Source organism: Erythrolamprus reginae, chromosome 7 (assembly GCF_031021105.1).
Source record: "Erythrolamprus reginae isolate rEryReg1 chromosome 7, rEryReg1.hap1, whole genome shotgun sequence".
NCBI classification, from domain to species: domain Eukaryota; kingdom Metazoa; phylum Chordata; class Lepidosauria; order Squamata; family Dipsadidae; genus Erythrolamprus; species Erythrolamprus reginae.
In genome coordinates, this window is record NC_091956.1 from 24,551,727 (window position 1) to 24,574,687 (window position 22,961).

The 22,961-nt window shown below is 40.8% G+C and overlaps 1 protein-coding gene across 1 annotated transcript; it reads left to right on the plus strand.

Annotated features, from left to right (window-relative positions):
* Positions 1-898: 898 nt before the first annotated feature.
* On the plus strand, positions 899-22,120 carry TMEM165 (transmembrane protein 165). The gene is made up of 6 exons (XM_070757211.1): positions 899-1,226; positions 9,982-10,207; positions 16,632-16,807; positions 17,974-18,156; positions 19,488-19,593; positions 21,508-22,120. Exons 1-6 carry the CDS (start codon positions 1,065-1,067, stop codon positions 21,582-21,584), a joined length of 930 nt encoding a protein of 309 aa, XP_070613312.1. The 5' UTR covers positions 899-1,064; the 3' UTR covers positions 21,585-22,120.
* Positions 22,121-22,961: the final 841 nt, after the last annotated feature.

Below are 22,961 nucleotides of genomic sequence, written 5' to 3' on the forward strand. Positions count from 1 at the left end.
TAAAACAGTGTACAATAGTAATTTGGTATTGATGATTAAAAATCAATTAATATAAAAACCAAACATACATACATACATACATACATACATACATATAACGATAGTAAAAAGAAGAGAAGTAGATGGGAGGGAGAGAATATATATGATATGAGATAAGGAGAGAATATATATGATATATATTATATGTGTGTGTGTGTGTGTGTGTGTGTGTGTGTATCAAATGTTTTTAGCTGGAATTACCCTGGAATATACCAGGGTGATCCGACATAAAAAAAAACATATATATATATATATGTATGTATGTATGTAGGTAGGTAGGTAGATAGATAGACAGATAGACAGATAGATAAGGAGAGAATATATATGATATATGAGATAAGGAAAGACAATTAGACAGGGGACGATAGGCACATCAGTGCACTTATATACGCCCCTTACTGGCCTCTTAGGAGCCTGGAGAGGTTCCTAAGAGGCCATGTGGACATGTGGACTTCAACTCCCATAATTTCTGTGCTAGCATGATAGACTCAGGAATTCTGGGAGTTGAAGTCTAGAAGTCATAGAAGAGCCAACTTTGCCTACCCCTAATTTGGGGCATTAATTGTTATATTTCCAATTACTGTATTGCAGATTCCCAAAACTTATTCAGCTTTTCTCTTTTCCTCGCCTGAAAACCACAAGTGGGAGGAGTAGCTACCTGACAGAATGGTATCACGTGACACGTGGGATTGGCTGGCTCCCTATTCCCCTCGTCAGCCTGTCCGCTCCTTCCTCTTTACAAAGTGGGACAGTCTAACATGATGGTTTCGACGTTCTGAGGCCAATTCGACAGCGAGAGCAGCGGCGGCGGCGGGGGGGGGGGGATTGCCCAATCAGACAAGGGAATCGGGGCGGAGGCGGGACGTAGGGATTGAGTGATGGCCAGACGAGAACACGAGCTGCCGGGTTCGGTTGCACGATCGGCTCCGGAGGAAGCGGCCATGGCGGTTCCGCTTACTTCCGCCCGCGGCGGCCGCTCTTTCCGAGAGTGAGAGGAAATAAAACGGCCGGGCTCGCGGACGGGAATGGCGGGGGTCCCGCGGCTCTGGCCGCTGCTCTGGCTGCTGCTGGCCTCGGCCTTGGCAGCCCTCGAGCAAGACGTCCCGCCTCACCAGGAGCAGCAGAAGCCGCCGCCGGCGCCGCACCAGCAACCGGCGGTGCAAGGACCGGACCTCCACCGGGCTGAGGTGAGTTGAGGAGACGCTCGGGGGCGGCGGGGTGGACTTGTATCGGTTCCCGAAGGCCCCCCCGGGTGGGGGGGGGAAGCTCCAGCCAATGTCCGGGAAGGAAGGTGCGGAAGGCCCCGGCTTCTCCCTCGCTTCTCCTTTCCTGCTCAGAGTCTCCGCCCTGGGGTCATACGTGGCGGCTGAAAGGTGGATGGGAGAAGCATAGTTGCTTCATCTATCCATCCATTCATATCTATATCTATATCTAAATCTATGTATCTATATTTATATCCATATCTATATATCCATATCCATATCAAGTTCCATCTACCTACCTACCTATCTACCTTTCTGTCTACCTGTCTGTCTATCAATCAATCATCCATCCATCCATCTATCAGGATGATTCAAGAAAAAAAACCCATGCACAGTTGAGACCAAAATTAATGCTGCTAAGTGAGACAGTTGTTGTAACTTTTTGTCCCCTATCCCCCACCCCCTTTTACAACTTTTCTTGGCACATTTGTTAAGTGAATCAATGCATTGGTTAAGTCAGTCCCACGGTGGTTAAGCCAGTCTGGCTTCCCCCATTGACTTTTCTTGTCGGAAGGTCGCAAAAGAGGCATCGCGTGACACACGCCCCTTTCTCCCTGGCACAGCAACCATCATCAATATTGAGTCCATTGTAAAACGTCTGAATTTTGATCACATGACCATGGAAATATTGCAGTGGTTGTAAGTGTGAAAAACTGCCATAAGTTACTTCCTTCAGTGTGGTGGTAACTTTGAATGATCACTAAATGAACTCTTGTAAATTGAGAATTGCCTGTGCAGACGGATGGTGTTCAACTTACGATCACAATAATGCCCACATTTAAGTTGCTAAGTGAGGCAGTGCTGTTAAGGGAGATTTGTCACCTTTTATGGATTTTCTTTGCCACATTGGTTGAGTTAATCACTGCAGTTGATAAGTTGGTAATTTGGTTGTTAAGTGAATCTAGTTTCCCTGTTGACTTTGTTTGTCAGAAGTTCACAAAATGAGATCCCATGGCCCCTGAACATGGCAACTGTCATAAATGTGAACCAGTTGTCAAATGTCTGAACTTTACCCTTAGACTATCCACTGTTGACCTCTCCCGATTCCTAAGAAGTCAGTAAGGGGCAGAATGCCTTCCATCCCCTGTCCTAATGTTTCCCTTTTACTAGTACAGTGGTACCTCTACTTAACAATGCCTCTACTTAAGAACTTTTCTAGATAAGAACTGGGTATTCAAGATTTTTTGCCTCTTCTTAAGAACCATTTTCTAGTTAAGAACCTGAGCCTGGAAAAATTTCCCAGGAAATTTGAGAGCGGCACGAAGGCCCGGCCAGTTTCCTGCCATTCTCCCTTTAATCCTGGCCATCTCGGGCTTTCCTGGGCTGCCAGAGGAGCCTTTCATAAGAACATAAGAAGAGCCATGCTGAATCAGGCCAAAGCCCATCGAGTCCAGCATTCTGTGTCACACAGTGGCCCACCAATTGTCCATGGGGATCTTGAGCAGAAAGAGAAGGCAAGACCCTCCCTTTCCCTTGACCCCCAACAAATGGTACTCAAGGGAATCCTGCCTGCCTCAACCAACATAGAGGCAGCACTTGGACATCCGTTTCAATAACCATCTATATGCTTGGTGTCTATGAATCTGTCTAATCCTGCCTTGAAGCTATCAGGGCTGACAGCTGTCACAACCTCTTCTGGAAATGAATTCCATAAACCAACGACCCTCTGGGTGAAGAAATATTTCCCTTGATTTGTCCTCACTTTCTTACCTATGAGCTTTTGGTGACGCTTAAGGAGGCTTTGGCAGTCTAGAGTGAATGAAGCTTCCTTTCTCTGGGTGCTTGGAGAGGGAGAAAAGAAACGCTCCCTTCGCTCTGGGCAGTCGAGGAGTCACCACAGTGAAGGAAAGGCGCTGGCTACCAAGCGAGCGAGCGAGAGGAGAGCCCTTCAGCATGGGAAGGAAGAGGCAGCAGGTAGCAGCAGCCGCAGAAGGCAGTCTCTGGGAGGCAGTGTATGGGAGGCAGCCTCACGCTTGGTGTATGGGAGGTGCGTGCTCCTCCTCGCCGCCTCAGAGTCCCTCTTTTTTTTTTAAGCCCTAAAGTTTTGGGTTCTTTTGATTCCCCTCCCCTCACCTTCTCCCTTCAGCAGCGACTGTCCTCCTCCTCTTCTTCCTTCTCCTCCTACCCAAATTACGAGCTTTTATTTCTTTGCTAATGGATTTGCACGCATTATTTACTTTTACATTGATTCCTATGGGAAAAATTGCTTCTTCTTAAGAACATTTCCACTTAAGAACCTAGTCACGGAATGAATTAAGTTCTTAAGTAGAGGTACCACTGTATCATGTATATAAATATTATTATATCTTTGTATAACACCAATACATACCTGACAAAATAAATACTGTATAATAAAAACAAAACAAATAAAAAGGTGACTCACATAACCACGGGGATGTTGCAGCGGTCATAAGTGTGAAAAATGAAAGTCGAGGATTACTTATCCATATGGGCTCCTGTCAAACAACTTCTGTTCTCCTTGGTTGTAGAGGTAGTCCTTGACTTAACAACAGTTTGTTTGAAGTTACAGCAGCGTTGAAAGAAGTAACCCATAATCGCTTTTCACACGACTGTTGAAATATCCCCATGGGCACAAGATCAAAATTCGGATGCTTGGCAACTGACTGGTGTTTATAACGGTTGCAGGGTTCCAGGATCATTGATCTTTTGCAGTCTTCTGAAAAGCCAAATTAACGGGGAAGCCAGATTCATTTAACATCTGTTTTAGTAACTTAACAACTGTTACGATTAACAACTGGGGCAAGAAAGATCATTAAATGGGGCAAAAGTCACTTAGCAACCACAATTTTGGGCTCAGTTGTCCTAAGTCGAGGACTAGCTGTAATGCCTGCATTTGATTTTCTTTAAATACCTCATCTCATAGAAATCGTAGGATCCTGTGAAGAAGTGAGTCCTTTTGGATTTCAGAAGTATGTGTGTTGGGGAATCCAAAGTATCCAGCTAAAAGCATTTTATTAAAATGCCTCAGCTTTCCTTACCTGTATACTCCCTTCTTTATCCATATGACACATGTTTAACTTGTTTTATATACTCATCTGACCAATGTGTTATTGGCAAGCTGCAGACAACAGCAGTACAGTATTAGTAATTTATGGTTCACATCTTCCTAAAAAAATACTTAAATTTATTTTACACCTTGTCTATTGGAAGAAAGTCTCACTAGGAACAGTTAACACTGTCTACTGTGTAACTAACGGCTGTTAGTTTAATTAGGTTGATTTGGAAATAGCATTTGGCCAAATTGCACAATGAATTAGCTCACATGTTACAGATCACCTGTAAGATCATACAGTGACCGTTCAGAGAGGTCTTTTCAAGGTCTTCAAAAGTAAATATATTTCAGTGATTTGATTTGAGCATTGGAACTGGATAATGATAGTTCAAATTATAACAACGGGTTTTTTTTCCAAGTTACTGTTAAGAAAGTCCTGAACTTGCATGATAGTTTCCGAATGTGAAATGTCAATAATTTGCCATTTTATGAATATGCAGCCCATTGGTTTAACCCATATATCTAATTGGTTTTCTAAACAGACTATAAATTTACTGTTATGTATCAATTTCTTAATTCTTTCAGTTGTGCTGAATTAAGTATCTTGCCATAATGCCTACATGGTGTTGACTCAGCAGTTCGTGGGACACAATTTTATAATTATGGTCAAATAGAAAATGTTTTTGTTCATCCATGCACTGTTTAATCAGATTTCATGAGAAGTTTTAAACTATAAAAAGATGACTGCCCTCATATGCCCTTCTATGCATTATAAATTGAGGTTTACCAATCCTTTAAAAAAAAGGAATGACCAACTTAAATTTTAATATTGACTAGACCAGTGATTTTCAACCTTTTTTGAGCCACGGCACATTTTTTACATTTACGAAACCCTGGGGACATTGAGTGGCGGGGGGGGGGGGCACTAAAAAAAGTTTGGACAAAAAAATTCTCTCTCTCCTCCTCCCTTTCACTCTATTTCTTTCTCCCTCTTTCTCTCCCTTCCTCTTTCTTTCTCTCTCTCTCCATCCCTCTTTCTTTCTCTTCCTTCCTTCCTCTCTTTTTTGGTCTCTTTCTCTCCCCCTCTCTACCTCCCTCTATGTCTTTCTCTCTCTCTCTCTCCTTCCCTCCCTTTCTCTCTCTTGCTTTTTTATCTCTCTTGCTCTCTCTCTCTTTCTCTCTCTCTCTTTCTCTCTCTCTTTCTTTCTCTCTCTCTCTCTCTTTCTCTCTCTTGCTTTCTCTCTCTCTTGCTTTCTTTCTCTCTCTCTCTCTTGCTTTCTTTCTCTCTGAGCTTCACGGCACACCTGACCATGTCTCGCGGCACACTAGTGTGCCACGGCACACTAGTTGAAAAACACTGGACTAGACAACCCATGACTTCTTGGATCCTCATTTCAGAGATATTTCTTTGCCAAATGCCTTCAATAATAACAGAACTTCTGGTGTAATTAAAAAGTTCTTAAAAATTCAGGGAGATATTCAGAGATGCATCCACTTTAAAATTAGCCCAGTAGAATTGTATAACACAAACATCAGGAATTGATCATAGAAATTTTTTTTATCACATTTTGTTTTTTCATAAAATACTTTATGACAAACCCTATGTTATAAAATTTTCCAAATTTCAATTCCATGGGAATCATGGGTGTCAAAATTTGGATATGTTCCGTAAGTTAGACCATTCAATGTATCTTGGTTGGAAAAGTTTTGCCTTATAATGGACTTTTTTGCCTAGTTAAACGTTATAAGACTGAGAGTTTTAGTAGTATGCTGATTATCATATAATAGCAAGAGTGTCTTTTTTAAAGAAGTACTGTACTGCTTTTATAGACCCAGAATAGTTTTGTCTTCAGAAATAAAATATGAATCAAAGTTTCATGCACTAATCTCAAATCTCTGAATGTTGAAAAGGAGCAGACAGGGTGAAACATGTTGGATATATTTGCATGATAAAATCAGCTTTTATTTCTGAACTGCTAAGCAGTAACACCTGGTTGGAAAGATTTTAGACAAATAAGAGCTAGCTTTCTTTGTGATCTATAACAATATAATTATGTTTATAAAAGAAAAACACTTAGCTTGTCAATAATCAGTAAAGGTGAAGGTTTGGAAAATCATGAGACAGACTAGTTTGTAGATGAAAGTACGTGAAATTTCGACTCACATTTCATTTGTGAAGACAAAACTATCTGACTAAATCACTTTTTAGAAAAGACATTATTTGGTAATTTCACTTATTTAAATAAAGAACTTAGCAAAAGCATTTAGACGTATATACTGCTTCTTTAAGTGGTTTACAGAATCAACATATTGCCCCTAATAATCTGGGTCCTCATTTTACCCACCTTGGAAAGATGGAAGGCTGAGTCAACTTGTAGCTACTTTACTTTTCTTAGAATTCTATTTTTAAAATAGCATTTTCTAGAATAATATTCTAAAAATACAGTTGTATTTCAATCTCTGCTGGGTTATGTATTTAGCAGATGTGCTCCAAAAAAAGAACATGTAAGGAAATCCTTGAGTTATAACCATTTGTTTAGTGGCTGTTCAAAATCAAAGTGGCTCTGAAAAAAAGTAACTTGTGACTGTTTTTTCACACTTACAACCATTGTGGCATCCTCTCCATCATCGTGTTATCAAAATTCAGAAGTTTTTATTTATTTATTTGATTTTTATGCCACTTTTCCTTAGACTCAGGGAGGCTTATAACATGTTAGCAATAGCACTTTTTAACAGAGCCAGCATATTGCCCCCACAATCTGGGTCCTCATTTTACCCACCTCGGAAGGATGGAAGGCTGAGTCAACCTTGAGTCGGTGATGAGATGGTTTCAGTATCCTAAGGTTATGTTATCAACTTTTGGGACCTTCTGACAAGCAAAGTCAATGGGAAAAGAAATTAGTAACAGCTGTGATACTAATTCAGCAACTGCACTGATGTACTTAGTAGTTGTGGCAAGAAAGGTTTTAAAAGTAGACAATGCTCAGTTAATTACTGTTTTGCTTAGCAATGGAAATTTTGGACTCAGTTGTGTTCAAATGTCAAGGACTACCTGTCCTACTTTTAAATAGTGAGCTAATAAAATAACTCGGGTTTAGGTCAGCAGAAGAATAGTATTATATTGATCTCAGTTCTGGTGATGGTTTAGATGTGACTTTGCATTAGAGTCCCAGCCATAGTTCCCTCTAAGCTGAGCAGTGAGCAATCGCTCACTTAAAAATCATCATCAACTCAGAGTTTTCCAAACCTGCCCAGAAGCCGAGAGGGAAAGAGTGAGAGGGAAGGAGAGAGAGAGGAAGAGAGAGAAACAGATAGAAAAAAGAGAGGAAGAAAAAGAGAAAGAAAAAGAATGGGAGTAAGGAAGAGAGAAAGAAAATCAAAATCTAGTTTGAAACTAGCTCAACTATTTAAGTGGCATTTTGATATTGATAGATTTGCCCTATTATGAGCTCACTGTTATAGACACACAGTACAGTATTTTATTTTGAAATTCTCTTGTTTGTTTGTTTGTTTGTTTATTTATTATTTCTGTGCCGGCCAGTCCCCCCCCCCCCCCCCAAAAAAAAAAATTAGAGGGAACACTGGTCCCAGCTACCTGGGAAAAGTACTTGGCTTGAAATCCATAGATCATTTTATTCATTCATTGGTCTGGTCTGCCATTGGTCTTTTTGAAGCAGTATCTAGAAAAGGTGTGGCTGTGATTAGGGGATGTGATTGGGAAGCTTCTTTAAGGAGACACATTGAATGCCTCTGGCTTAATTTCTCCCTATTTAAACAAGTTTCTCGTTTTACTTTATCAATCTGCTTTTATGAAACCTTTACTGCCTTTGTTACAGTCACTTGTGAAATTATACTATATTTTTCAGTATATAAGATGCGCTTTTTTTCCTCCCTAAAAGAGGCTGTAAATTTGGGTGCACTGAATGTAGCTTCTTTGAAGCTTTTTCCCCCCCAGCCAGAACTAAGTGCTAAAGATCTTTCCAGCTTCTTACTCCCTCTAAAGAGGGAGTTTGCCATCACAGGTCTAGGTGTTATAATATTATAACAGCTAGAACAACTATTGTATCTGCTTTCTGTATTTGTTTTTCTCAAAACTACATATAGTTACTTTAATTCCTTCAAATATGCCTTCTGAATAAATGGAAATTTGTTGGGAGTGACTACAATTTATTGTTCAAGAAATGCAATCAATTGCAACTACCATCGTAAGTGCCATAACAATAAAAGATGAAAAATAGAATGCCAATGAGTCAACATCTAAAGTTCAGATCACTTTTTGTACTTTGTTTCAGCAGGGATAAATAAAAACCTTGATGAAACAGTTTACATTAAATACCAAGTAAAATAGGTGAACACGAGATGGTTGTTTTATAATATATTAAATTTGCTGCCCGACTCTCGATGATTTTGGGCAGCACGCAGGTTTGTGCTTAAGGAAGCCTTAAGGAATATTCAAAACAATATTATAAGAAATGCTCTTTAAGTTTGTGGTTTCTGAGAGTTGATGCCAACTTCAGGTTTATTATAAGAACACTTCTACATTTAAAACTAATGAATGTTGTATATACTTTCATATAAGCTTATTCACGGATAAGGCGACCCTCAAATTTTTCACAAAAGCACCATGAAAAAAACGGGGCTACCCTTCAAGAGTATTCGGAAGCTACAGCTGGTGCAGAAAGTAGCAATGTGGGAAGTTCTTGGAGGGCCCAAGTTTCACCACTGCTCTGTGAGCTAAATTGGTTGCTGGTTTGCTTGTGGATTAAATTCAAGGTGTCGGTTATTACCTTTAAAGCTCTCTATGGCATGGATCCAGGATACTGGAGGAACCATACCACCACATTGGGATTGACCGATCCCACCTGTGCTGGCATACTAAGTACCCGTTCAACCGAGGAATTCTGGTGGGCAGGCTCCAGGAGAAGAGCCTTCTCTGCTGTGGCCCCTGCCCTTTGGAACAGGGTTCCCCAAGCTTGGCAACTTTAAGACCTGTGGACTTCAACTTCCAGAGGAAGCTGGCTGAGGAACTCTGGGAGTTGAAGTCCACAGGTCTTAAAGTTGCCAAGCTTGTGGGCCCCTGCTTTGGAACATTTCCTCTGAGATTTGATCTGCATTGACCCATCTGATCTTGCATAAGGGCCTAAAGACCTGGTACTGACAGCAGGCCTGGGGCACCATCATTCTCATGTGGTTAGTAGATTGAGAGACCCTTCATTGCCCTGTGATCTTTGCATTTTCTTCCTCCTTTTAATATTTAAATGATAAACTATTTTAAAACTAATTTTAACTATGATTATTACAGTCTTATCTCTTTAGCGTTTCTGATTTTCATATTTGTAAGAGGGGTGGCATATAAATCAAATAAGGCTTTCCCATATGGCACTTTGACATTCTGCTTATCTATGGCTGTGCTTATATATGAGCGTATACAGAAAATATGAATACCGGTACTTTAAGGAAATATTGTATATCCTCTCAGTCCATCCCCAGATACGTTGAATTGGGTGGTTTATTTTGACACTTAAACTTCTTAAGGTAAGTAAAGAATTTGTAATGGCCCTCTTGCATCCTATCAAATGGATTGGATTTTTCTTATGCGTTGGTATGATAAGGAACTGGTTTCCTTAAAGTTTGGAATTTATAAAAAAATATTATTTTTCTTTTCAGAAAGGACCTACTCTTGTTGTTCCTGTCCATTCTGCTAGTGAAGAGTCTTCAGATAAAACTAACCTAGGATTTATCCACGCATTCTTGGCTGCAATTTCTGTCATCATTGTTTCAGAACTGGGCGATAAAACCTTCTTCATTGCTGCTATTATGGCAATGCGTTACAATCGCTTAACAGTGCTGGCTGGTGCTATGTTGGCCTTAGGCCTGATGACGTGTCTGTCTGGTTAGTGCTTTTGTCTCCTATTTCCTGTAACATAGTGAAAACGGGATATATGTACTGTGGATGGGAGAGAATAAGGGACCTGTGAAACATTTCAGTTGTGAAAATCTTCCGTTTATACTAGGTGGTTTCATTTTGTCAGAAGTGGCCCTGGGCCATTCTGACATTATGGGACACATTGGAACACCTCTGTTTTGAACTTGAAATACACTGCTCAAAAAAATAAAGGGAACACCTAAACAGCACAATATAACTCCCAAGTAAATCAAACTTCTGTGAAATCAAGCTATCCACTTAGGAAGCAACACTGATTGACAATCAATTTCACATTTATGTATTTATTTATTCAATTTTTATGCCACCCTTCTCCTTAGACTCAGGGCGGCTTACAACATGTTAGCAATAGCACTTTTTAACAAAGCCAGCCTATTTGCCCCCACAATCCGGGTCCTCATTTTACCCACCTCGGAAGGATGGTAGGCTGAGTCAACCTTGAGCCGGTGATGAGATTTGAACCGCTGACTTTCAGATCTACAGTCAGGTTCAGTGGCCTGCAGTACAGCACTCTACCTGCTGCGCCACCCCGGCTCTTGTTGTTGCACACATTAAACTTTGTACAGAACAAAATATTCAATGAGAATATTTCATTCATTCAGATCTAGGATGTGTTATTTGAGTGTTTCCTTTATTTTTTTGAGCAGTATATTTTGCACTCCTTTAAGGGAGTCCTTCTGACATTCTATTTTTGTGTTGAAGGAAGATTTTGAGTAGCCATGTGGCTTTTGTTTTTTGTTTTTTAATATTAGTTTTAATTGTTTTCTTTTTATTTCTAAGTCACATTAAATCTATCAAATGAGCGATCTTAAAAATGTTATGCAATAAAATACACTAACTTCTCTATGCGCTATTCCAGTGATGGTGAACCTTTTTTTCCTCAGGTGCCGAAAGAGCATGAGTACGCGATATCGCGCATACACAGGTGCCCACACCCAGCTCCCCCCGTTCCCCCAGAGGCCCTCTAGAAGCCAGAAATGGCCTGTTTCCCAGTAGGTGGGCCCAGTAGGCTCATTTTGGGCCTCCTCCAGCTCTAAAGGCTTCACTGGAGCCGGGGAGGGTAAAAATGCCCTCCCCCATTCCCCCCGAAGGCTCTCTGGAAGCCAAAAATACCCTCCCAAAAATGTGTGAGCCAAAAATCAGCTGGCCGGCACACACATGCGCATTGGAGCTGATGTGGCAACAGCTCGGGTGCTAGCAGATATGGCTCCGTATGCCACCTGTGGCACCCATGCCATAGGTTCGCCATCACTGATCTAGAGTTACTGTTGGCTACTGTAAAGAGCTGTATTAGTGTTGATTTTTATAAACGGATTTTTTTTCCTGGAAAAATTTATCTGGATTTCAACTAGGTAGCAATGTGGGAAATAATATTGTATACTACTGTATAATTTGGAAAATAATAATGTATATAATACTACATTGATGTACAATTGTACCTCTAATTACGAACTTAATTCGTTCCGTGACCAGGTTCTTAAGTAGAAAAGTTTGTAAGAAGAAGCAATTTTTCCCATAGGAATCAGTGTAAAAGCAAATAATGCGTGCGATTGGGAAAATCACAGGGAGGTAGAGGCCCTATTTCCTCCTAGGACAGTGATGGGCAACCTTTTGAGCTTGGTGTGTCAAAATTCGCCAAAAAACTGAGCATAACTCGGGTGGTGTGTCACCTTGAGAAAAAAACTGGGCGGCATAGAAGTATATATATATATATATATATATAGGTAGGTAGGTAGATATATAGGTAGATAGGTAGGTAGGTAGGTAGATAGACAGATAAACAAACAAAAAATAAATATAAATATAAATAAATAATAAATCCCTTCTTTTTTATTAAAAGAAATTAATAATAAAACCAAACCAAACTCTATTACTATTAAAACTAAAACAACCAGCAAATTCAAAAACATAACTATTAATAAAAACAGGTGAGGGTTGGGGGTTTTCTTTCTCTGTTATTATTTAAGTGCTTTTACCATATGCTTTAAATCAGTGATTTTCAACCTTTTTTGAGCCGCGGCACATTTTTTACATTTACAAAATCCTGGGGCACACCACCAACCAAAATGACACAAATCTAATAAATAAATAAATAAATAAATAAATAAATAAATAAATAAATACATACAGACATACATACATACATACATACATACATACATACATACATACATACATAAATAACCCCCTCATATATACAATCCCATGTAACATCCCCTTATAAATACAGTGGTACCTCGAGATACGAGTTTAATTCGTTCCGGACCTGGGCTCTTAAGTCGAGCAGCTCTTATCTCGAACGACTTTTCCCCATAGGAATTAATGTAAATAATTTTAATTGGTTCCAGCCCTCAAAAAACTCACAAAGTTAGTCTAAATTATGCAGAAAGACATGTTTTTAATGAAGAAATGTACATGTACATATAAATGAATAATGAAGTTTCTTTCATTTAACTTGTAAACTTTCTTAAACTTTTAAATTTACATATGTTCAACTTCTCTGCCACCCAATCCTGTAGGAAAGAGGTCCCCAACCCTTTTTGCACCAGGGACCGGCTTTAAGCGATCAAGAGAGGAATGGGTGAATGAATGGACGGAGGGTGGGAAGGAAGGAAGGAAAGAGGGAAGGGACAGGAACAGAGGAAGGAAGCAAGGAAACTTATGAAAGGGGAGAGTAAGAGAGGAATGAGTGAAGGGAGGGAGGGAGGGAAGAAGGTGGGAAGGAGAAAGAAAAGAAGAAATAGAGGAAGGGAAGGTAAAAGAGAGAAAGAAAAAGAGCAAGAAAGAAAGCAAGAAAGCAAGAAAGAAAGAAAGAAAGAAAGAAATGGGGAAGGGACAGGAACAGAGGAAGGAAGCAAGGAAACTTATGAAAGGGGAGAGTAAGAGAGGAATGAGTGAAGGGAGGGAGGGAGGGAAGAAGGTGGGAAGGAGAAAGAAAAGAAGAAATAGAGGAAGGGAAGGTAAAAGAGAGAAAGAAAAAGAGCAAGAAAGAAAGCTGCAAGCACCCCCCCGAGCCCCCCAGGCCGGCTGCAACCTTTTAAAACACGCGCGCCGCTTCGCAGCTGTCTCTTGAAGCCGAACGCGGAAGTTAGCGTTTGGCTTCAGGAGACAGCTCCTTGGCGCTTGTATCTCGAATTTGGGCTTGTAAGTAGAACAAAAATATCTCTCCCCTCCCAGCTCTTATCTCGAGTTGCTCTTAAGTAGAGCAGCTCTTATGTCGGGGTTCCACTGTACAGTCAATCATCAATCATCCCTCCTCAAATTTATACCACTGTCTCATTTCTGGGTATTTCTCCTGTCTTTCCCCCTTTTCTCTCATGTTTCTCATTTCTCTCTCTTCCTCCCTTTTCCCCTCATTCCTTCTCCCTCTCACTTCTCCTCTTTTTCCATCCCTGTCTCTTTCCCCCCCTTATGTGTGTGTGTGTATACACTCGAACCATTTCCAAAACCAGTTGAGGGCTGGGTTTTTTTTATCATTAAATTCTTTTCAAAAACAGGTGTGGGCTGGGGGTGGGTTCTTATTATTTGGATGCTTTTTACCATATGCTTCAAAAATCACCTCTCTCTCTTTTGTTTCTCTCTCCTCTCATTCTCTGCCTCAATCATTTTCTCATTTCTCCTTTTTTCTCCCCTTTTTGTTCTCATTTCTGTCGCTCTCCTTTCCTCTCCCTATCTGTCTTGCTTTCTCTTGCTATCTTTTTTCTCTCTTGCTTTCCTTCTCTCTCTCTCTTGTTCTCTTATTTTCTTTCTCTCTCTCTCTTGTTCTTTCTCTCTCATGCTTTCTCTTGTTCTTTTAAAAATTTTTAAAAAGTGTGGGCGCACGCTACTACGCATGCGTGAGTTCTGACATCCATAATTCGCTACCCCTCCTCTCTCTCTTTCTCTCTCCTCCTTCCTCTCTCATCTCTCTTCCCTTTCTCTCATTCCCTTTCTCTCTATCCTTTCTATCTCTCACTCTTTCCTTCTCTCCCTCCCTTTCTCTCTTTCTTTTCTCTCATTCCCTCTTTCTCTCTCTCCTTTCTATCTCTCACTCTTTCCTTCTCTCCCTCCCTTTCTCTCTCTTTCCTTTCCCTCATTCCCTCTTTCTCTCTATCCTTTCTATCTCTCTTTCCTTCTCTCCCTCCCTTTCTCTCTCTTTCCTTTCTCTCATTCCCTTTCTCTCTATCCTTTCTATCTCTCACTCTTTCCTTCTCTCCCTCCCTTTCTCTCTTTCCTTTCTCTCATTCCCTCATTCTCTCTATCCTTTCTATCTCTTTCCTTCTCTCCCTCCCTTTCTCTCTCTTTCCTTTCTCTCATTCCCTTTCTCTCTATCCTTTCTATCTCTCATTCTTTCCTTCTCTCCCCCCCTTTCTCTCTTTCCTTTCTCTCATTCCCTCTGTCTCCTGGGGCTGACTGCGCCTGCCCTGCACCCCCAACCGCGGAGGGAAAGCATTTGCCTTTCGGCACCGCCAACCCCCCCTCCACCAGCAGCAAAAGCCTTTCGGCTCCGTCGTTCAGGCTTTTGCTGCTGGTGGAGGGGAAGGCGCCAAAGGCAAACGGTGCATCCCTCCAGAAGCAGCAAAAGCCTAAGCGGCGGGGCGCGCCGTTTGCCTTTGGCGCCTTCCCCACCACCAGCAGCAAAAGCCTGAACGACGGAGCGCCCCGCCGCTTAGGCTTTTGCTGCTTCTGGGGGGGTGCACCGTTTGCCTTTCGACTCCGTCGTTCAGGCTTTTGCTGCTGGTGCAGGGGAAGGCGCCAAAGGCAAACGGTGCACCCCCCCCCCAGAAGCAGCAAAAGCCTAAGCGGCGGGGCACGCCGTTTACCTTTGGCGCCTTCCCCTCCACCAGCAGCAAAAGCCTGAACGACGGAGCCGAAAGGCACCAGAAGCAGCAAAAGCCTAAGCGGCGGGGCGCGCCGTTTGCCTTTGGCGCCTTCCCCTCCACCAGCAGCAAAAGCCTGAACGACGGAGCGCCCCGCCGCTTAGGCTGTTGCTGCTTCTGGGGAGGTGCACCGTTTGCCTTTCGGCTCCGTCGTTCAGGCTTTTGCTGCTGGTGGAGGGGGGGGGTTGGCGGTGCCGATGCCAAATGCTTTCCCTCCGCGGTGGGGGGTGCAAATGGCGCGACGTCTACGCAGGTTTTTTTTTTCCAGACTCTTTTTTGCGAGCCCGGCATGATTTTTTTTAAATTACAGATTAATAATAACCCCTCATCCTTCCCCTCTTCCCCTCCCTCTCTCCCTTTATATTTAACCCTTCCTTCCTCTCTCCCTCTCTCCCTCTTTTCTCTTTGGTGAACCCCCCAAACTGTTCAGACTCAAGAAAAAGCTTATCAAGGGGGGGGGGGTTGTGAAAATCTAGTTATGAGCCGCCAAAGACGTCCACGCAGGGGTTTTTTTTTCCCACTCTTTTTTGCGAGCCCGGCATGATTATTTTTAATTACAAATGAATAACCCGGTAAGGGTTTACCTGTAACAGCTATAAGAGAAACGGCAATTAAATTATTCAGCCCTCCCCGATGCGATCGACCCAAGGTGAGGAGACACCATGCGCTGCTCGTGGAGGGAAAGACGTGAAGGAGGGGAGGGGAGGTTGGAGTAGATTTCCTGGTGGAGCGATATGGGATGAGCAGTTTAATGTGTAAGCAAAGTAGGACTCCGGGTAAATAGCCCTGGGAGTAAAATTAAAATTGCAACCGGCGCAATTTTTTAAAAAATTGGTGCAAAACAAAATTAAGGGGAGAGGAAAAATAATAATAATAATTGCAGTTGCTGTACTTGCAGTCGGTGGGAAATTGGAAAGCGGGGAGATTTGCATCTTCACCACTCTAAGCTCCCTGTTTCTCCGGCGTGTCACCTAAAATGGCTCCGCGTGTCAGTGCTGACACGCGTGTCATAGGTTCGCCATCACTGTCCTAGGAGATTCCTAGAGAGGCTCCACAGAGGCTTCTCCTTGCCTTTTCCAGCCTGTTTCCTCCCAGGAGCTTCCTAGAGAGGCCCCACAGAGGCTTTTCTTTGCCTTTTCCAGCCCTGTTTCCTCCCAGGAGCTTTCTAGAGAGGCCCCACAGAGGCTTCTCCCTGCCTTTTCCAGTTACAGTTTCAGAGGCTCGGATTTGTAAGTGGAAAATAGTTCTTGAGAAGAGGCAAAAAAATCTTGAACACCCGGTTCTTATCTAGAAAAGTTTGTAAGTAGAAGCATTCTTAGGTAGAGGTGCCACTGTATTACTGTATAATTTGGAAAATAATAATGCATATAATACTATATTGATATATATTCATTCCATGGGATCAATTAATATAGACAGGTCTTCCTGAATTTTTTTTAAAAAGTGCTTCAACAGCAGAAATAAATCAAGTCTGCTTCCTGGAAAACCTAAACTATTTGCTTTTCTGTTTGTAGTTTTATTTGGTTACGCTACTACAGTAATTCCTAGAATATATACCTACTACGTGTCAACAGCACTCTTTGCAATTTTTGGTATCCGAATGCTTCGAGAAGGCCTGAAGATGACCGCAGATGAAGGTCAGGAAGAATTAGAGGAAGTTCAAGCAGAACTCAAAAAGAAAGATGAAGAAGTAAGTTAAAGGTTTATAACAGTGTTTCTTGAATTTGACCATTTTTTGGCCATTGGGCTTCAACTCCCAGAATTCTCCAGCCAGCATGCTTGGTTAGAAACTATTAGGTTGGTATTTGGTTATTTCTTCTTAAATGATATTCTGAACAAGTATCTATTTAGTATTTAATGATATGAAGGTTGCGCAAAGATCCAGACTGAAGAAAGAAAGATGATTCAGAGGGCACCAATCACTACTACCTTCTTAAAATCAAGTGTGTTTTGTGGCATGCTGGTCCAGGAAAAGATACACATTCCTACCCATATATGGAATTCTTGCTTCCTTGCACTTTCTCTCTTGAGTCCAAATTGCTGCATAAGATCACTAAATTAGGCCCACTGTTTCCGAAACTTTTGACATATGTGTATCCCTTCTATAATTTTCTAACGCTTAGTACCCCTCGTAAAAGAAATGGATGTATTTTAATAACAATAAAAATATGTTTATTTTTCCTTTTTTTGGTACATGTGCTCTTTCTAATGAAATAAAAATGAAGATGATTGAAGGTGAGAAAACAGAGAGCTGTGTTTCATCACTTTCAATCACCTCCATTAGACAGAGCAAGGGGGTGTGAGAGGCAGCACGAGAGAGTCATCACAGCGAAGTGGTTTGTTTCCTCTCCAAGCGCCCAGAGAAAGGAAAACGCTCCATTCACCCTGGGCTGCCCACAGCGAAGGGAGCGTTTCTTTTCTCTGGGCGCTGGCAGAGGTTTATTCCCTCTCCAAGCATCGAGAGAAAGGGAAATGCTTTGTTCGCTCTGGGCTGCCAAAGCCTCCTTAAGCCCCACCGAAAGGCTCCTCTTGCAGTGGGGATTAAAGAGGGAATGGAAGGAAACTGGCCAGGCCTTCGTGCCTCTCTCAAATTTCCTGGGAAATTTTTCTGGGCTTGGGTTCTTAAGTAGAAAATGGTTCTTAAAAATCTTGAACACCCAGTTCTTATCTAGAAAAGTTCTTAAGTAGAGGCGTCCTTAAGTAGAGGTACCACTGTATTAGTTACTTGTTAGTTTGTATCTGTTCATATTGTGTAGATTTATATTGTAAAGATGATAGTTGCTTCTCTATTGCTAGTGTTGATTCTTTGGATCTGACTAGATCCCCAAGTGGTCTAACAGCTGCTGTTTCTCCTAGCTCCAGAGAATGAAACTCTTAAACGGCCCTGGAGATATGGAAGCGGGTACAGGCCCTGTAATACCTCAGAGGAGATGTCTGCATTTTATTTCTCCAATCTTTGTGCAAGCCTTCACTTTAACGTTCCTAGCTGAATGGGGCGACCGCTCTCAATTGACCACCATAGTCCTAGCAGCAAGAGAGGTGAGTCAACTGTACGAGAAATGAGCATGGTCAGAAGTTACAGAGCAAAATGCTCAGGATCTGATTAGGTATACAGTAGATGGATTAATAATATGATTTCAGCCTTAAGCGGTGTAATAAATCCTCTTCCTTTAGAGCCTTTCCAATGTAAAAGGCACAGTTACAATGCACATTCTGTGAGATGCCCTCAATAAGAGTTGATGCATCTGAGAAAGGACATTATTTTTCTTACCATATTTTTGGAGTATAAGACGCACCTTAGTTTTTGGGGAGGAAAATAGGGAAAAGCATCTGCTTACCAGATTTTCATCTGGTTAGCGTCCTTAGTCTGGTCAGCTTCAGCACATTATTTTGTCCCCTGGTTATGGATTTTTTTAAAAAAACCTTATTTGGAGAGTGTAACAAGGAAAGAGATTACAAGCCAGTAAGAGCTGGGAACGTCATTAGCACCTGAGAAGAAATATTAGGAGCAAGTAGAGAATGAAAAAAGTCCTACAAAAACAGGGTTTGGAAAACATTTGCAGAGAGTAAAGAGCTTGCAAGCCGGTCAGATCTGGGAACATTCTTAGCACCTGGTTAGGGCTGGAAAGAAACTTAATCAAAGTTAGAGATTTAAAGACTTAGAAAACATTCTGAAAGAGGCCGCAAAGAGCCTGGGAAAATGTTAGCAGCTAGTTAGGGCTGGGGGGGAGGTGGAAGCTACATTCAGAGTATAAGATGCACCCTAATTTTCAGCCTCTTAGGGAGAAAAAAGATGTATCTTATACTCTGAAAAATACAGTATATCTGTGCAGAGAAGCAATGGGACCCATCGTTTTGATTTAATATTCCATATGTTAAATTGATGCTTCCACCGAAGTTGTAAGACACACCCTGGAATCGGACCTAGGAGCAACTGTAGTTCAACTAAAGACTTGGAAGTACAAATCTATGTAATTAGTTACTGAGGGGGGTTTTTTGGTTTGTTTTTGCTTGAATATTAAATCATTTTTATTTCTTTGCATTTTTATTCTGTCCAACTAGTTAAGTTACATTAGGGGGGAAATTGGTCCCCCTCTTGGTTGCTGAGGTGAGCATTTAAACTGAGTAGGAAAAGCACTTTTTGTTTCTAGCTTCCTAAAGTTTTAAAAAGTGATTGTGGTACTTTCTGTTATCTCAGGAATGACATTTTAGTGAATTCTCTCTGGTCATGAACTATGTGGCTGATTCTCTGTGTGTTTGTAATCTGTTTGTGACCTTTGAAAGTACTAGTGGCTCCTTTGTAAGCAACTGCAGTAAAAATCCGCAGCTTTTTCAAATAGCACTGAAATGTTTTTCCATTTTTGACACAGGACCCCTACGGTGTGGCTGTGGGTGGAACACTTGGGCATAGTTTGTGTACTGGCCTAGCAGTGATTGGAGGAAGAATGATAGCACAAAAAATCTCAGTTCGAACTGGTAAGTTCCAGGCAGGAAAATAAAACCCACCTGACTTCATGAACTCAATCTGTATAGTCTGGAGGACAGAAGGGAAAAGGGGGGACATGATGGAAACATTTAGATATGTTAAAGGGTTAAATAAGGTCCAGGAGGAAAGTGTTTTTAATAGGAAAGTGAACACAAGAACAAGGGGGCACCATCTGAGGTTAGTTGGGGGAATGATCAGAAACAACATTAGAAAATATGATTTGACTGAAAGAGTAGTAGATGCTTGGAACAAACTTCCAGCAGACGTGGTTGGTAAATCCACTGTCACTGAATTTAAACATGCCTGGGAGAAACATAGATCCATCCTAAGATAAAATACAGGAAATAGTATAAGGGCAGACTAGATGGACCATGAGGTCTTTTTCTGCCGTCAATCTTCTATGTTTCTGTGTTTGCAAACAGAAAGGGAAAGTGAGATGTTTTCTAACTAGGAGGAGATTAAAAAAACAGTTTGGTCTAATGATTTAAGACACCAGGTTAAAAAACAAGAAATTGTGAGTTCTAGTCCTGCCTTAGGCTTGAAAGCCATCTGGATGACTTTGAGCCAGTCATTCTCAGCGCAACCAGCCTGACAGGGTGGTTGCTGTGGGGGAAAATAGGAGTGTTGAAATATGAGTTATTTATAACATTATTAATAAAGGGAACCGCCTTGAATCATTTTCACTAAATGATGCATAGTCCAGTCCTACTTTTTTTTAATAAGATGATTTTTATAAGTCGAGCATTATCTGCAATGATACACTTTTAGTCTCCATCTTTACCCTGGAAAGACATGCAAAAAATTAATATTAATCACTAGTAGTTCTGTAGATTTTGAAAATCTGATCCATGGGACATATTTATTTTATTTTATTTATTTATTTTGTTCAATATACAATAATATACAATGAAGGTTATAGAGGATATAGTAGAGAAGAAATATGAGATATAGGACAGACTATAGGACAGGGGACAGGAGGCACTCTAGTGCGCTTATGTACGCCCCTTACTGACCTCTTAGGAATCTGGAGAGGTCTTAAATACCTGCCCACGTCCTTCAGTTTAGGCGTGCCCAGAGTAACCAAGGCATTAAAATGCCCTACTGTTTGTTCAGTTAGTGTATAATCGCTTCAAGAAAACTGAAGTGCGTGAAGTCTGTCCATTTACTATATTCTTTTTAAGTTCATGCTCATAATTTAGAACGGGGGATTCTTGGATGGAGAGGGGTAATTGTCTTTAATTCACTGTCAATCTGTGTGAGCAGCCTGAGCAGATATAAGCCCCTAATCTTGTCCTGAAACTTCCTATAATTGTCTAATTGCCCAATTGGTTCAAGATCAGTTTTTCAAATGTGTCTCATTTAACCATTTGCTGAAATATTAGAAGTATGCAGCAGGAAGAAAATGACATTTCTTCCCCTCTCCCCCTCAATTTGTTTATTGGTTGAAATTACACAACAGCCCATCTCATGTACATGAATGTGGGTGGTTTACAGGATTAAAATATCGCACAAACACAAGCACACATCCAAAATAAAATCATAACAAAAGAGAAAACCTTAACACCCTAAAAACAATTTAAAAATAGAAAAAAGGCATAAAGAGAAAATATATGTTTCCTATGAAAGCCATCCCAAATTATAAGGTCTTTTGTCATTCAGATTTTGCTGACTTGCAGAAAAATGATTTGATGTGGATTATTTCTTGACAGTATATAAACCCTAACCAAAGCGTGTCGTTTATAACTTCTTGACTCTAACCATGTTAGAAATAGGGTGGGTGTCTTGATTGATTACATGCCGGTAAGAAGTAGAGACATGAAAATAATTTCATGAATACAGGAAAAAAACCTTGTGAAATTTTTGTCCTTTATAGAATATTCCCATTTTTTTCTTTTCTTTTACAGTGACAATCATAGGAGGCATTGTTTTTTTAGCATTTGCATTCTCTGCACTATTTATAAGCCCAGATGTTGGATTTTAGCAGGATTTTTTCCCCTCCTCTTCCTTGAAATACAAGAATTGGAACCTGTGACTGTCCTTCAGCTTCCTGTATATAATGTACAGCTACTTATTCGAACAAGCACTTGAAGGTGGGATGCTGTAATTTTTATAGTAACAATTAGTTTGATATGTTTTGTAGATAACAGTCTCTGCTGGACAATTACATGATCTATATATTTGGGATAGGAATAATGTACATTTACTTACTGTACTGATTGAGAGAAACTGAGTTATTTTTCTTGACGATGTCCAAAAAACACTGCTTGGAACCCACCCACCCCCTTTCAATTTTATTTCTCAAGTACATGGTTCCACAATCAGAAATGAAGAGCTGTGCCAAGAATTAAGTCATCTATTGAAGACATTGAACATGGTGGACTTGTGGAAGAATCAGGATATGAATGTGCTAATTCAGAAACGGTCTCAAAATACAGAATCCATCTAGATACTTGCAGATCAATTTTTGTATTTTACTGAATATTTGATGCATTTTCAGATTAAAATATTCTTAAAGTGGTCATTGTTTTCTTTTTAGTTAAGTAATATGGGAGCAGATGGATAAAAATTAGGTGCCTCCTATTATAGAAATGCAATTCAAATGAATTTTGGTTTCATTCAGAGGAAAATATATATTATATTTTTTAATATTCTATATTTTTAGTAGTTGTACTCATTTGTTTTTACTCCAGTACCTTTGATGGATAAATATTTCTGTGATTTCTCATGATTGCTATTGCTTTTAATTTTAAATCATGCTGCTGGTCAGTTATGGAAAAATGATAATTTGCTATTGATTCAGTGCCACGTGCATTGTTCTAAGCTGTGCCATGATTTTGTCTTTAGTATGCTGTGTAGACTCAAGTACAGTGGTACATGTACCTAAGAACGCCTCTACTTACAAACTTTTCTAGATAAGAACCGGGTGTTCAAGATTTTTTTTGCCTCTTCTCAAGAAGCATTTTCCACTTACAAACCCAACCCTCCAAAACTGTAACCGGAAAAGGCAGGGAGAAGCCTCTGTGGGGCCTCTCTAGGAATCTCCTGGGAGGAAACAGGGCTGGAAGAGGAGGGGGGAGAAGCCTCTGTGGGGCCTCTCTAGGAATCTCCTGGGAGGAAACAGGGCTGGAAAATGTGGGGAGATCTCCTGGGAGAGAACAGTGCCTTCACCCTCCCTGCGGTTTCCCCAATTGCAAGCATTATTTGCTTTTACATTGATTCCTATGGGAAAAATTGCTTCTTCTTACAAACTTTTCTACTTAAGAACCTGGTCACCGAACAAATTAATTTCGTAAGTAGAGGTACCACTGTATTCAGTACATAAGCTCTGGCCTATTAACTTGGTGTTAGGCAAACCCAG

What these genes read in the sequence shown, in the direction of transcription:
- TMEM165 (XM_070757211.1), top strand. Translation starts at nt 1,065, where the DNA reads ATGGCGGGGGTCCCGCGGCTCTGGCCGCTGCTCTGGCTGCTGCTGGCC. An exon ending in CGGACCTCCACCGGGCTGAG is followed by an intron (nt 1,227 to 9,981) that starts GTGAGTTGAGGA and finishes TTTTCTTTTCAG; the next exon opens with AAAGGACCTACTCTTGTTGT. An exon ending in TCAAAAAGAAAGATGAAGAA is followed by an intron (nt 16,808 to 17,973) that starts GTAAGTTAAAGG and finishes TGTTTCTCCTAG; the next exon opens with CTCCAGAGAATGAAACTCTT.